This window comes from Rhopalosiphum padi, unplaced genomic scaffold, assembly GCF_020882245.1.
Source record: "Rhopalosiphum padi isolate XX-2018 unplaced genomic scaffold, ASM2088224v1 scaffold1, whole genome shotgun sequence".
In the NCBI taxonomy this organism is placed as follows: Eukaryota; Metazoa; Arthropoda; class Insecta; order Hemiptera; family Aphididae; genus Rhopalosiphum; species Rhopalosiphum padi.
Genome location: NW_026869996.1, coordinates 8,297,243 through 8,313,482, shown reverse-complemented (window position 1 = coordinate 8,313,482; position 16,240 = coordinate 8,297,243). Strand labels below are relative to the sequence as shown.

The following is a 16,240-nucleotide window of genomic DNA, read 5'->3' as shown; positions in this document are numbered from 1 at the left end:
AGAATATACATTAAATTAAGCTTTTATAATTAATTTTATATTATAAATATAAATAATAAGTTATGACATTTTAAAGACATGTTGAAAGAAGCTACTCTTTTATGACAATAAATCAATTATTTGATAATTATCAATATTTATTAAATTTATTTTTCAACTAACATTAGTCAGAGGCGGACTGGGGATAGATCAGCCCAGGGAGATTTGAAAAAGTAGCAGCCCATTGCCCACGTGTTCTTTAATACACGAACTTGTAATAACAACACTCCTATACAATTCTGGTCTATATAATTTTTTAAAACAATGATTCAAGTAATTTAACTTATCTCTGTATATTAACGTATTATTGACAATTGGTAGAAATCAAGGGAGATTTTGAGAACCAAAGCTCTTCAACATGTTCACTAAGCCCTTGGTAAACAGCAGCTATAATATAGGTATATACATGGTAAAAACTGAATTAGTTTATATTATCAAATATTTTTTTTTATTTCTTTATTTAATTAACTTTATAATTTGCACATTAACGAGGAACTTTGCTTCACATATTGTAATATTTCTTGAAAATCTACTTCTTCTAACAACTCTTTCTCTACACTCATCAACATAAATGCCTCTAATTTTCCATTTCCAATTGATGAACGCAATCTACTTTTAATAATTTTTAGCTTACTGAAACTTCTCTCACAGTTCACCCGAGTAAAAGACAAAGTTAAAATGAATTCATATGCTAAGTATAAATTAGTAAATGCCACCGAATGCATATTAAATTTAAATAATAGCTTAAAACAACAAATTAAACAACCAGAACATTTGCTTTGTTTTCCAGTAGCTGACTTTTTTTTATGCATAGTAAACTTGTAGCTTAACCCATTATCGACATCTGTTGAATAAAGTAAACACAAATAAAAATATATCAAGTTATTAATTAAATATTGCTAACTTCACATACCTAAATTATCCATAGTTGCATTTGGAGTTGTGTCATTTGCTTCATCAATTGATCAATCGTCAACTAAATTACTTTCATATATTTCTTCAGCTCTTTGAGAAAGAGTTCCATTCATTGATGGATATATTTTAGAAAATGCTACAAGTTCCTCTACCAATGTATTGTGAGGAATATTTACTAAATTAGCTATCTTTAGTAAACAATTTTTCGGAAAGTTTGTAAGATTTTCGTCAAAACTAGATGGATGTAATAACTGTGCATCGGTAATCAAATTTATATTGGATGAAAACCTTTCATTTAAACTCATGTTTATTTGATCGATTATTGTCTGGAAAGTTTCTACCCTGTAATGATCAATCGGTGTTGTTAATGCTTCGTCCTCAGTTGTTTCATCAAATTTTTTTTTTTCTTAAACGACGACCTTCTGGAAGTTTTTCTTCCACTAAAATATGTTCAGGCAATTTTGAGTTATTAAGTTTTTCATTAGTTTCAATTGCAAATTGTTTTGCTTTTATAATGATCTGTTCAAATGATATTTGTTTTATATCATTCTTAGTGTTTTCCACCATTCTCCAAGCTGATAAAAAATCTAACTGTTTTGTTTGTAAGTAATCGGAAGTTGGTCGTACATAACTAAAAATGTTCAAAAAAAATATGTGCAGTTAATATAACTTTGAACTCACATAAATTTTTTAGTAATGAAAGTGCTTCAGATGTAGAATTATTATCAAATGAACTATCAGTTGAAATAATATGCAATGCACTGTAGGAAATAAACAATCTGTTCCTTTAAACACCCATTCTAATGCCTTATGTCTCGACCACCATCTTGTATTAGATTCAGCTACCTTATGTAATTTTCTCAACTTATCTTGTCCAATTTTGCTGTTTTTAGTATTTTTACTTGTCCAAGTATTCATTCTCTTATAAAAACTACCAAAAAACGTTGCTAAACGGTTTAAAAGACCAAACAAAGATTTTGAATCAATGTTTTTACATATATCAACCATACATAAATTTAAGATATGGCTGTAACACCATATGAAGATGCTATTCTCATTTTAAAATTTTATAAAAGACTGAAGACCAGAAAATTGACCACTCATGTTATTGGCTCCATCAAATAACTCACTAATTATATTACTAAATTTAAGCCCATGTTCAAAAAAACAATCTTTTAGTAATTTATAAAGTTCTTCACCTTTAGAACTCTTTACTTGGACAACTGCAAAAAGTCTTTCTTTTATATCACCATCATTGATATAGCGAACACAAATAGATGCTTGGTCTATAACACCAACATCTTGGGTGCTATCCATTTGTATACTGAAGTTTTGATCACCAAGTTCATTTTTAATTTTATTTCTTATAGCCTTTAAAATTCCTGAAATTACTTTATTAACAGTTGTTTTCGATAAAAATGTAACAAGTGAACCTCGCCCTTTTGAATTCAAATTTTTATTTTTCTCTAACCTCTCCTTCCTTAGTTTACTATTTTTAATAGCTTGACGTAAATATTCATACAAAATGGTATCTTTTTTGGATGCAAATTGAACCATTTCCAGAAAATTACCTTTATTTATTAAAATATCATCAAAGTTTGATAATGTTTCATTGGAAGCAGATCCCCTGTACGGTAAATTTTGACGGCCGAGGAACTTGATAATTTCAAAAACTTCTTTAAGCACATGAATATTATTTTCTGTTTCTTGCCTTTTAACAGCCATCATATTTTTATTTATAAGATAATCCATAGACATTTCTTTAGAAGCTTGAAAATAGTTCTCAACTGCATTAGTATGTATATTTGATTTTTCATGTCGTTCAATAGCTGAGTACATTGATTTTAAATTTGTACAGCCACTGCTACTTGAAAAATTACTTATTCCAGAACCAAATGCAATACAAATTGAACAAAACATTGACTTGAAATCATTGTCTTCGACTAAAATAGATAACCAAGTTCTATGAATTTTTTTCCCAGAAACGATTCTATAGTAAATTTTATTAACATCATAGTTTATATTTCCAGTGTGGGTCGGTTGAATTGGATGTTTTTTAATAAAATCTAACTTTTAAGTTACAGTTGCATTATAATTTAGATTAAAATTAGAATTTGCATTAGTACTCTCAAAGCATTGTTCACCAATAATATCACTAGCATCTTCTGAGGTTTTTGAATGATTTAAGTTAATCTAATTTAAATAAATGCAAATTAATAAGAATTAAGTGTTTAATTTATAGAAAAATTTCAGTTTAAAAATTATTAAAATTAAAAATCATGCAATTATAATAAAATTACAAACACATTTATATCAATTTTAAATAACAATGCATTATCATGCAATGGTTAATATAATACCTTTGAACATAAATCACATAGAGACGGCCCCGTGCGAATTTTAGAGACCACACTAATGTGATGATAACTAGCTAAATAGTTAAATTAAAAAAAAATACATTATAAAGAATTTACCTACTAAATCTGTTAAAAAAAACTGTATAATTTAAAAATTTTCAGTACCAACATCTTTGACTAGGATAATTTCTAAATTATAATGAGTATAATTAATGTAGTACCTAGGAAAACTATAAAAATGGGCATTAACTTCTTAAAAAGTTAAAGTTAAGTTAAGAAGTTATATTTTTTTTTAACTTTTAAACTTAATTAGTTAATTATTTTTGTTTTAACTTATTAACTAATGCAGTTAAATTAATTTTTTTTCTCATCATGCAGAACAGCAGAACCAACTGACAAATGTTTGTGTAAATCAAAATACTAGGCCAATTTATAACTCATGAATATTGTTGCTTGAAAAAAATTTAATTTCACTTTATTTAATATACTTTTGTAAGTTTGTAACTATTACAATTATTAAAATGACTGATTTAGATACCAAATTAATTACATATTCCAATGCTAATGTTACTGATTCTTAAGTAAAAGTATAAAACAAGATTAGTCAACACAATACAACATAAATATATATTAGGAAATAACTAGTTACTTAAATATTTTAAAGTACTCACAGTAGTCACAATATTTAAATGGTCTGAATGATCATATTTATTATTAGAATCTGAGTAATCTGACTGTTTAAGATTATCTTCTTTGTGCTATAATTAATAAAAAAATTTAAAAAAATAATATAAAAATTGAATATAATAGTTAACTTTAACACAGATTAAACATTTTTTACTTCATTAAAACCATCATCTTCATTCTTTAAACATACAATTTGTTGCTATAATTTATTATTTATAAAGAAACTTTAAATAATACTAGATGATAGTTGAAATTAGTTTTTAAATTAAATTATAGTATTATGAAATATTCACATTATGTAATATTTTATTAACAAATGAATCATCTTCATTATTTAACTTTGGGCATGGGTTATCCTCATCCTTTAAAAATTATAAAGGTTACTATTTATCAAATAAAATATATAAATTACATTTAAATGTTTATTACTCCTGATAATGTTGTTTGATGTTGTTCAAATCCTTGTTCCTGTTCATTATGTATATCTAAGCTAGGTTTATTAATCTAAAATGAAATATATATATAATTACAATTATTATATTGCATTAATAATTACTTTATGTTGCTATATTGCATTTAATATGATTTTTTTAAATATCCAAATAGTTTTTTAATATTAAGTAGGATATTAAAATATACTTATTTTAGTAAAACTATTTAATAATATGATATGACCTTATAATTTGTATATTTGCTGATGTACCCCATTTAATGAAATTAGTTAGGAATCATTTAATTGATAGTGGATTTGTTTTGCCAAATAATAAGTACATTGGAAAACAAGTAATACAAGAGGTGGTTAGTCTAAATAAAGGGGATTTAAGCTGTGTACACAAAATTACTGATCGACATCTAAATGCTATTGGATCACAGCGACAAAATGTAAAATTGGCAACACAAGTTTTGTCAAATTCAATGGCAAAAGCAATATCTTATTTAGACCAAAAACATTTATTGCAGTTCACTAATTGGAAAGAAGTAAATATATACTAATTAACTATTAATATTCCTTCTATTTTCTAGAGATTTAAGTTGGAAAATGTTTGAATAAAATAAGAATATAAGACAATTATTCTGTATATCTTTTCAGAAATATTTAATTAAAATAATAATTATACTGTACTATAAAATTTAATAATATCTATCTAATTAATACATAGGCATCAACAGTGATTAAACTTTTTAATGATTGGTTTGATTTGTTAAACACACAACTACCTAAAGATAAATTTACATTAGCCTATGGACTTGACATTGAAAATCAAAATAAAATATTATCCGTAATGAATATGTTGATAGAAAATATGGGAGTTCACTCCAGAGGTAAACAAACTTCAAGTTTAAAGCCATTTCAAAAAGGTAATTATTGAATACATTTGTCCATATTATATACAAACACCAATTAAATATTATACATAAATAATAAATACAAAAATTAAAAAAAAATTATAGGAATATTAATAACAAACAAATCATTGAAGCTCATGTTTGAAGATTTGAAAGAAAGGTATCCTGACATTAAATTTATACTTACCAGAAGAATAAATCAGGATGTCCTTGAAAATTTATTTAGTGCTTTAAAAAGTATGATGGCATCAGCATATTGCATAACCCCTATAGAGTTCAAGTATTGGTTAGTATAACTTTAATTATCATTGAGTAATCAACTATACAACCTAAATAAAAACATGTATTAGTTTACGATGGTATATCTTGGGATAGTATTCTGACTCTATAATCATAGAAAATCGAAATACTGACTGTCCGAACAGTCTGTATTTTTTCTTCACGTGAAAAAAATATATATTTTTAAGAAAAAATGTTAAGCTAACGGCCGGATGTAGGTATTGTACACGCATTTATAGTTTTATACATATGAACAGATGGTATGCATTATTATTTCGTATGTTCGAAAATCGACCAACACGGCAACACAATAGGGTGTTATTTCAACACCAATATACTATAAGGAACATATTTTGGCGAAGTCTGCAGTGGCGTCGCAGAGACGACGTCTTTGTTAACATTCTGTATAGACGCCAATGGACATATTATTACAATTTATATAACAATAATAAGTAGGCGGGTGTCTTCTAATGTATTTTTTCGGTCAAAAATAATCAATAATGGACTTAATATAATACAATACGTACGAATGTGGTATCTTTTAAATCGCATGCCCTTATATGGTGAAAAAGAAAATGTACATTCGATTATATTATAAAGAGCGGAAATGCCTTCGTTTATTATACATAAAGTGTGGTTCGATGGGTACCACTATACCTACCCATATTGTAACAATTGTGGAATTATAATTTACCGCTCAGTCAGGGGTGATATATTTCGGGTAGGCATTCTTTTCTCACCAAAGGCGACCGCCAATTTCAACTGCGCATTTAAACTTTTGTGTATTATGTTTTGATGTAAAGAATACAGGTGCCCGCTGTTATAGGAATCCCGCGCACAATGATTGTGGTGTGGGGTGGTGTTTGTCACAGTCGGCCCCGTGTGTGTTTGTTCAAAATAAAAATAAATTTTTACGCTTATAATATACATACATATATACAACACTAATAATATCATATACGACGCAGTTTTTCGATTGAATTTCGAATTCCTATATTTTATAATTTTATATTTTATCTTATACCCGCGAGTACTTGTGTATCTGACATCTAAAGCATATAATTATTAAAATTAGTGACAAGATGATGCGATTCAAGCTAGGTATTAAACGTTATCGATAGTTTTTATTTCTTCATGTACGAAATATGTACCTATTATAATTACTTAACATTAAGATTTAGGAAAAAAACACTAAAAATATTTAGTATCAAAAAAGATGAAAACAGAAATATCATTAAAAAATATTTATAACAATTATTTAGCAAGCCATAATTAATAAAAAAACTACGGGTGACGTCATAATTTCGTTGCCTCCATATACTAAGTATACAATACACTTTATTACGTGAATATTACAATTCTCAGTTATAACTCAACTAAATAATTTATTAGTTTAGACCTATTTAACAATTTAAGGTTTGCAATATTACAATATCTTATTCATTGTTTTTGCGCTGTGCGCAATAAGCGCAAATCAAAATATTATTATAATTATTTTCATTAAACTAATATTATTATTAAATTATTATTTATCACATTATTCAAATGATGCGCTCATCGGGGATTGCATGTCTAGGGTTTCGTGCGTATGGTCAGTAACAGAACACGGCACCGGACGCGTACGGTCAGTCACAGAACACGGCACCGGCCGCCTGGTAATAATAACTAATAAGTCGAAGAATGAGAGCAATACGTGAGATTCGAACATTTTCTTGGCTTTACAGAAAAATAACCACCGTAACTCACTGCAGGCGACGAATGACGACCCATCTCAATATAAATTTCCTGCAGTTATAGTTTCATTTCAAAAACAACCGGTCAGTCACGAATTCTTAAGGGACCGTACGACACTGTAGAAAACATTGAAAGCAACAATAACACCTAAAATGCAATACGTATAAGAGCTATGGTACAAATACCACGCACAAAGAAAACGGTCACACGTCGTAGAATGAATATTGTTAAGTAGGACCTGCCTACCATTTTAAAAAGTTTCCATAAGAACGCATGTCGTCCAATGTTCACCGTAGAAAAAATCATTGTTGCCATCGTCTGAATACTGTAAAAGGTAAATTACAAAAATGGCATTTGTAGGTACATTGTTATTGTTGTACTTGGCGGGTCTACATAACATCGGGCACCAAGATTCTGTCGGTATACTGCACCATACAATATATTATTTAATATATGAGGTGTTTCTATACTTACCCACTGGAATAAAAGGACTGTTTTTGTATTTCTGCGGTAGTGATATTGTGTCATATGGTACTTAATACCATACTAAAAATTATACTAAATTTGCACATTTTGTTTAGCACTCAATTAAAAACTAAAAACGTTTGTAAATACACGTAAACACTTTATTAGTTCACAGTATATTACACATGCATTTATGTACTGTACACTAAAATAGGGACTGATTACGAACAAGCAAAACATATTAATACTTATGATATTTTATTAATACAATTAGTTTAATTTCTGGTATAAAACTTTTTATGGGTAAATAAATGTTTTGGATATTTTGAATGTGATATTAATATATTATTATAAACCAGTGGCGGTCAAATTTTTTTGGCCGCAATCTGTGTAACCGTGTATGTATATACGTATATAATAATAATTTAACATAATCCTATTATATAATATAATATATAATATTATAAACTAGAAAATTCGTGTGAACGCTGTACAGTCAGACGTCGAGAAGGGGTAAACGCGTTCCATTTTACGAAATATTATTGAAATATATGATTTCGAATACATCGTAAATTTTTATATTTGATATAGGTAGGTACTAGAGATCAGCACGGGCCGGGCCAGCCCGTGCCCGGCCCGACCTATACCGGGCTTGGTTCCGGCCGGGCCATAATTTAAATATTACGGGTTGGTTATAGGTGGGATCGTAATATTATTTATTGGGCCGGGTCGGGTCCGGGTCGGTCAAAAATAAAACTTATTAATTTAATTTGTAACACTATGTGATCTAGGTTATCTAAATTAATAATAATAATTGTATTCCCAGACTGTATGATATTTATAAATAGATCACTGTTAAAAACCAATAATACTATATACTAATACTTATCGCTATTGATGTGCGATTATGTTTTAATATTAATATATTACTAATATTTATCATGGTATGGCTTTATTTTTGTGCCCACCATTCAAAAAGCTGAGAATGGTCGAAAATATAGACGAAAGACAAAGTTATAATGTTAAACCTTAATGGTTTTTGGTGAATCCAGTTAATGAGTTAACTGAATTAGAAAAAGACTGCATTGAATATGTAACAAGTTATGTTGCAAGTCGTTATGTATATCCATGACTATGTAGTAAAGAAGTTTGTAGTTCTTCATGGATACAACATATTTCAAGAGGAAATTTAACAACTTCATCGCCAATCTTGTTAAAATGTTCAATGATTTTAGAGCATCTCTTCGACGATTTTCATGGCAAAGATTCTATAAATAAAGAACCAAAAGTAATGACCAAAGTCAACAATTTATTGGTGCATGAACTTCAAAAAGAAAATTTGCATTTACCAGTAAAAGTAGTCGAATGTTTAGTGAGAACACGTACTTTTATTAGATTGAATTATTTAAATAAAATTATTCTTTCATGGATGGCCAAACTGCGGCACGCGTGCCATTTGTGGCACATTTGTTGTCAGTGTTGAGTCATATCTAGATAAATTTATCTAGATAAATTATCTAGATGAAAATTAAGTATCTTCATCTTATCTAGATGAAAAAATAAATTAGTATCTAATTGGTATCTAAGATTTAAATTATGAAAATCTACATAAATATCTAGATCTTGTGTAATGCATGTGTATTTTTTTCAATAATTGTTTACTCATTTAGCCATTTTACATAAAATATTATGATATTATTATCTACAAGAGTACAAAATAATAATAACATTTGGGTGCTGTTTACTTGTAATAATTTTATTCTATCATGTTACCATAGTAATTTTTAGATTACAATATTGAATGTTCGATAAGACGAAAACGAATTAAAAATAGCAATAATGTACCCACCCGCCAAACGACCGACCATAACGGTTGTTTATCAATACAAGATATATTTATAACAATATAACACCATGTACCCGACACCTGTCCTGTCTATTGGTAAATAATATGAAATATACTAAAAATAGTTCTCGCACAGCATAGGCATAATAATAATAATGTATATCATATTATTTGTATACATTACTATATTATAATATTTTGTACAATAATTTAATTTTATCAGATAGTAAATAGTCACTACTGCGACTGCCTGCAGACTGCAGAGTAATTTTATTGTTAATTACAACTTCGTATACTCGTGTCGTGTACTTTCTTCATTTCTTGTTTACTGCAAATATTATCAATATGGATAGATTTTTAAGTACAACGTCCAACAAAAGAGTTTGTCTGGAAAAAGTTGATGACCCACCTGCTGTTGACGTTTCGGCACCATTGTCAGAATTTAAATTTCAATATTTATTCGATACGTTTTATAAACTGGTGTCAATAAATGGTGATAAAATCAAAGCTTCTTGTCAAAATTGTCATAAAGTCATTACTGCATATAAAACTTCAAGTGGCAACTTATTAAGTCATATTAAGGTAAGTTTTCATAATATATCTTCTTTAAAAATAATTTTTCACTTTTTTTGTTAAATGAGTAGGTACGTCATTAAAAACAAAAAGAACATCCACATTTTGTATATTAATCAAATTGGATTTATACAATTAAAGTTTTGAAATATGTTTGGTTTATTTTTAGATTAGTTAAGATTTGCTCAATTTTTTTTATACTTATTTTAATGTCTTTTAATATTGATATTTTAGTTTTTGGTTTGAATATTATATAAAAAGTATAAACCAGTTTTCTTAAACTAGAAATATATGTATGTATGTATTTTATACGTATATTCATGACACAAAATAATCCTTCCTGGTTTGCTTTCCTTTATCAACTACTAAACAATGAATCCAATAACATGTCAAGCATTAATAAAAATTAACTATTGTAAGATAAAAATTTAGATGAAAAAGTTTTATCTACATATTTATCTAGATAAAAATTGAATATTCTATCTTCATATTAATCTAGATATTAATTTAGCTAGTAATCTAATATTTACCTAGATGTTATTTTTGCTATCTGAACTCAACACTGTTTGTTGTTATGGAATGGCACACTAGAGTCAGATAAAATAATATATAATTTTTAAAAATAAGTATTATTAAATTAGACTATATTGCGATTATATTATCGCAGTGGAATTTTCCAATTATTATTCCGATACGAGAATTGTTACGGTACGTGTGTACTAGATTACTGCAATAAAGTTAGTCGTATTAGAATCGCCCGTGCCCGTGCGTTAACGAGTAGTTTGTACCGTTGTGTGTGTGTGATCGTGAAATGGCATCTAATAAACCAGGAACTTCAGGTTTAGGCGTCAAACGAAGTTATAAAGATGATATTTCTTCGCGAATTTTTAATACAGAATGGATAGAAAAATTTTGAGGTATAGAAGGGAAAAAATCTAGACCGACATGTTTAGTATGTAACTCTGTAATTGCAGTTCCAAAAAAATTCAATGTTCAACGGCACTATAATAATCACAATGATATTATTGAAAAATACCCCGAGGGTTCTGTAAAGAGGACAGAATATATTAAAAAGAAGACTAATTCATTTTTAACTCAGCAATCAATTTTTACTAAACAATCAAATGAAAAAAAAGACATGGTGTTAACTTCTTATGAAATCGCATTTTTGCTAGCCAAGTCTGGAAAACCTTATTCTGATGGCGAAATCATTAAAAAAAGTTTCGATATTTTTGCAAAAAATGCAAATGATTCAAAAATTTCTACGTACGTAAATGACATTTCTTTATCACGTAATACAATTATGAGAAGAATTGACGAAATTTCCTCAGATATTTCAAAACAAATTTCGTGTAGTACCACTAATTCTAAATATTTTTCTCTTGCGCTTGATGAAAGCTGTGATATTACGGACAATCCGCAATTAAGTATATTTATTCGGAGTGTGAATTCTAAGTTTGAAGTGACGGAAGAACTTTTAAGACTTGAAGTACTCGAAACATCGACAAAAGGTACAGATATAATTAATAAACTAAAATGTTGTGTCGAAACTTTGTTGTTAAAAAGTGACGATTTAATCTGGTCAAAACTTGAAAGTGTATTCACAGACGGTGCTCCATGTATGATAGGTAAAAATATTGGTTGTGTAACACTACTGGAGGAGTTTTTGAAAAGAAATTTAAATAAATATAACTGTATTATACACCTAGAAGCCTTATGCGCCAAAATTTTAAAATTTGATCATGTATTAAAACCAGTATCTCGATGTATAAACAAAATAAAAGCTCGGCCTTTAAATCATCGATTATTCAGAACTCTATTTGAAGACGCCATTAACGAATCTGGTGAACTATTATTATTTTGTGAAGTAAGATGGCTTGCAAAAGGAAAAGCATTAGAAAGATTTTGGAATCTAAAAGACGAAGTTATTGAATTTTTAGAAAAAAATAATGAATTGCCTGATGAATGTGAACTACTGAAAGATAAAAATTGGTTAATAAACCTTGCATTTTTAACTGATATTCTCGGACATTTAAATATTCTCAATAAACGACTCCAAGGTGAAGGAAATTTATTTCCAGCCCTTGTAGGTTCTATAAATTCTGTCATGTCTCGACTTTGTCTTTTCGAAAGTAATTTAGGAATGGAAAATTTATATCACTTTGTACGGTTAAAATCTATTTATCTACCGACATATATTCCATTGACGATTTTTAAAAATCATATTTCATCACTATATGATAATTTTCGAGAAAGATTCAGAAAATTTAAAGAAGAAGAAGATTCAAATAACTTATTTATTAATCCATTTATCATAGAGACACACGATCTCCAAAAATATAACCCTAATATGCAATTGGAAATTATTGAACTTCAAAGTTCAACAGTTTTAAAATGCAAATATAAAGAGTCATCTGAGATAATAGAATTTTGGAAATGCCTACCCGAGGAAGATTTTCCCGAATTACATAATGTAGCGGTGAAATTGGTTTGCAGATTTGGTTCTACATATTATATATGTGAGAAAAGTTTTTCACGGATGACTTTCATTAAAAATAAGTATAGAACCAAACTAACAAATTCTCATTTAAAAAATTTAATGCTTCTATCTTCAACTAAACTTAAACCAAATTATGAAGAGATAATATCCATGAAGCAAATTCAACATACCTAATCATTAAAAAAAACATTGCAATTGAACTGTAATAAATAAAAATAGTACCTATGAAAAAAATCTAAAATTTATATTTATGTAAACATTGTAAACTGTAAAGAAATAAATATTTTTTAAGGCACATTCTCAATTTTGTATACATTATTTGGCACAATATAAAAAAAGGTTGGCCACCCCTACACTGTAGACGAAGAAAAAATAAAGCTCAAAGAAGCATTACAGTTAGCGAATACAGTTAGGCGCAGCGCCCACCAAAGTAACATGACATGTGATATTACGAGTGACAAGACACGTGATGTGACGAGTGATATAACTTATGACACAAGTGCACTAATCGAAATGATAGTACAACTGATGTGATATTTTTCTTGCATGATATTTTTGCACTTTTTGCGCACACCAATAGTTCACTACTCAAGATGAGTTCAGACGAAGAAGACGCGTTATGTAAAAACTTGTTTTAAATTAGCAAATAATAAAAAAAATTTTCTTTTTTTTTTAAATAATAAAATAACTTTTTTTAGATTTTAAAAAATAATAGAAAATACTGTCTTAAAATAACATTAACTATATTTGTTCTTTATTGATACGACCAATTTTGGGAGTTGTTTTGATTCAACTGTAGACTGTTTGACTGTTGTACTAAATCCAGTGGAGGCGATACGGGCATTGATGTTGAAGGAGAGGATAAACTTGATGGAGTTATAGAGTAAATAATTCGATTTTCCATGTTCTGATATTCTCTATTAAATCCGGTATGGTAATAATTTTGTTCAGTCTGTATACGTCTAGGTTCAGTGTGTTCATCAAGCATGTTTCCCATTAAATTTAACACTCCAACTTTAAAACGCCTTTTTTGTTCGGGATTCATAAGTTTCATGTCTGGTATTAAACTTTTAAAAAAACACAAATCCACATCCTCTACAGGATGATCTGACTTCTTTTTTTAGAGAAAAAATCTAAAGCTGCCTTATTTACTTCATCTAATCCGGTTGTACGTTGTTTTTTTTGAAAAGAAGAACTTTTTGTATTTGAGGTCCATTGTTGTGGGTTTGGTTTAATGAAACTTGAACTTGTATAATTTGCGCTATTTTCAATTTGGTTATTGTCAGTGTTTTCTTCTTCACTTTCGGAAACATTACCAATACTTTCGTTTTGCTCACTACATTCATTATTTGGGAGCACTGAATCTGGCATATTACCTACAAAAAAAGATAAATCTTTTATTTTTAAATTGATCTTACAAATCATAATTTTAAATTATTATTATACTATGAAAAAATTATTAACCTGACTGTTTTCGTGATTTTGTAAAAGGTTCAAGAAAATGTAAAAACTCTGCTAAATAATAAGGTTTTTTGAACTTGGCAGCTGATCCCGACGGAGGTTTGGCTTTTAAATGTCTTGTAAAACAAGCTCTCAAATTTTTCCAGCGTTCTTTACAATCAGTCTCTATTTAAATACATAATAATTGAATAATATATTAATAAAATATATACGGTATATATAGGGTGTACTAGAAAGACCTGATGAAAACAAAAAAAAATTAATACTAATTAAGCGTAAATAATAAAAAGGTAAGTGGATAAAATGAATAATTACAATAAAATAACTTGGTTATTCTTGGTTATTCAATGTGTAATTTTTTTAAATTTTAACTTGAAATAATTATAAAAGAAATCTGCTGTTATGAATGTTTTTTAAATTTTTTGGCTATATAATTAAGCTCATATAGTGCTTTAAAAACTATTAAAAAAAAAAATGTTTAAATATTGATTATAACAAACGTTATTTAATTTTTCATGTTATTATAAAATATAAAACGTTGAATCTAAAGTTTTCTTTTTGCATAGATTTTTTTCTGGAGAAGCTTCAATGAGATCAATTTCATATTACTTTTTAAGAGGAGAAACTACCGTTCGTAATATCATAGAAACCACATCCAAAGCCTTATGGGAAGTTTTACAGTCTCTATACATGCCCATACCTGATCAAATAATCTGGAAAACTATTGCTGATCGATATAATGAACGATGGAATTTGCCAAACTGTGTTGGTAGCATAGATGGCAAGCATATACGAATTAAGGCACCAGCAAATTCAGGATCGTCATTTTTCAATTACAAAGGGTACTTCTCAATTGTTTTAATGGCTACAGCAGACGCCGATGGAAAGTTTATCACTATTGATGTAGGAGAATATGGTCGGGACAGTGACGGAAGAGTTTTTAAAGAATCTGCATTTGGACAATTATTATTAAAAAAAAACTCAATCTACCTGAAAATTCATGTTTGCCACACGAAGAAAACGATCCAGCATTTCCCTATTACTTCGTTGCAGACGAGGCATTTCCACTACTCGACAACGTTATGAGATCCTACCAAGACGTTCACTGACAAATAGAAAACGAATTTTTAATTACAGGTAATTTATTATTTTAAAGCAATTGATTATCTTTTCTGAGAATAATTATAAACAACATCGTTTTTTATCCTATCATTTTACCATTTCTGATAATTATTTATTAAATCAAATCCAAGATTAAAATACAAGTAATTTTCATATTTTTATATTATTAGATTATCAAGAGGTCGTAAGTCAGTGGAGTGTGCTTTTGGAATGATGGCATCTAAATTTAAAATATTGGAAAGACCCATCAATTTTAAAACCGAAAAAATTGAAATTGTGGTAAAAGCTATATGCGTTTGGTATAACTTTATTCGCGTGCATGATGGTACATATTCAATTCCACAAGAAATTCAGCAAAATAATGTTGACATATTATATGAAGATATTGAGGAAAATGTAGAAAACAATAGAACGAGACCTTCTTACTCATCGATGGAAATAAGGGAAAGACTTTGCCAGTATTTTGTGAAACCATACGCAGCATTACCTTGGCAAAATAAGTATATAATTTAAGAATTATTGTTTAATAGTAATCAGTAATCTAATTAATTAATAAAACTTACCTAAGCTTAATTTAACTTTTAACTTTTAAAATAAAGAAAATTTGTTTTATCATGTAATTAAATTTACCTATTCACTATATTACCTATACTGTAATATTACTTTATTATACATACTACAGTACTATACTAAGGACTTAAAAAAAACATCTCAATAATTTATGACAATTAATAATGATTAAAAATAATAATAATTTTTTTTCTTACTGCTGGCGTCAAATTTCTTTACAATTTCACCCCAAGCCTTATCTTGTGCATTTCTATTTGAATATTCTTTTGTTGTATGATCATACAAACAAGGAAACATTTGTACGGTTTGTACAAATTGTACATTTGTATCTGGGTCGTCTTTCAT

The 16,240-nt window shown here is 28.1% G+C and overlaps 3 protein-coding genes across 3 annotated transcripts; 2 read left to right on the top strand and 1 right to left on the bottom strand.

Annotated features, from left to right (window-relative positions):
* The first annotated feature begins 11,053 nt into the window (after positions 1–11,053).
* On the top strand, positions 11,054–12,916 carry LOC132931209 (general transcription factor II-I repeat domain-containing protein 2-like). Its single transcript, XM_060997330.1, has 2 exons — positions 11,054–11,099; positions 11,217–12,916. Exons 1-2 carry the CDS (start codon positions 11,054–11,056, stop codon positions 12,914–12,916), a joined length of 1,746 nt encoding a protein of 581 aa, XP_060853313.1.
* Positions 12,917–13,496: 580 nt separating this feature from the next.
* Positions 13,497–16,240, bottom strand: LOC132931208 (uncharacterized). Its single transcript, XM_060997329.1, is given in 4 exon segments — positions 13,497–13,864; positions 13,867–14,118; positions 14,207–14,368; positions 16,093–16,240. Coding segments are annotated over 4 exon segments (930 nt in total).
* LOC132931415 (uncharacterized) lies at positions 14,894–15,838 on the top strand. Its single transcript, XM_060997413.1, is given in 4 exon segments — positions 14,894–15,170; positions 15,173–15,289; positions 15,292–15,340; positions 15,496–15,838. Coding segments are annotated over 4 exon segments (786 nt in total).

What these genes read in the sequence shown, in the direction of transcription:
- LOC132931209 (XM_060997330.1), top strand. Translation starts at nt 11,054, where the DNA reads ATGGCATCTAATAAACCAGGAACTTCAGGTTTAGGCGTCAAACGAA. An exon ending in AGGTTTAGGCGTCAAACGAA is followed by an intron (nt 11,100 to 11,216) that starts GTTATAAAGATG and finishes CTGTAATTGCAG; the next exon opens with TTCCAAAAAAATTCAATGTT.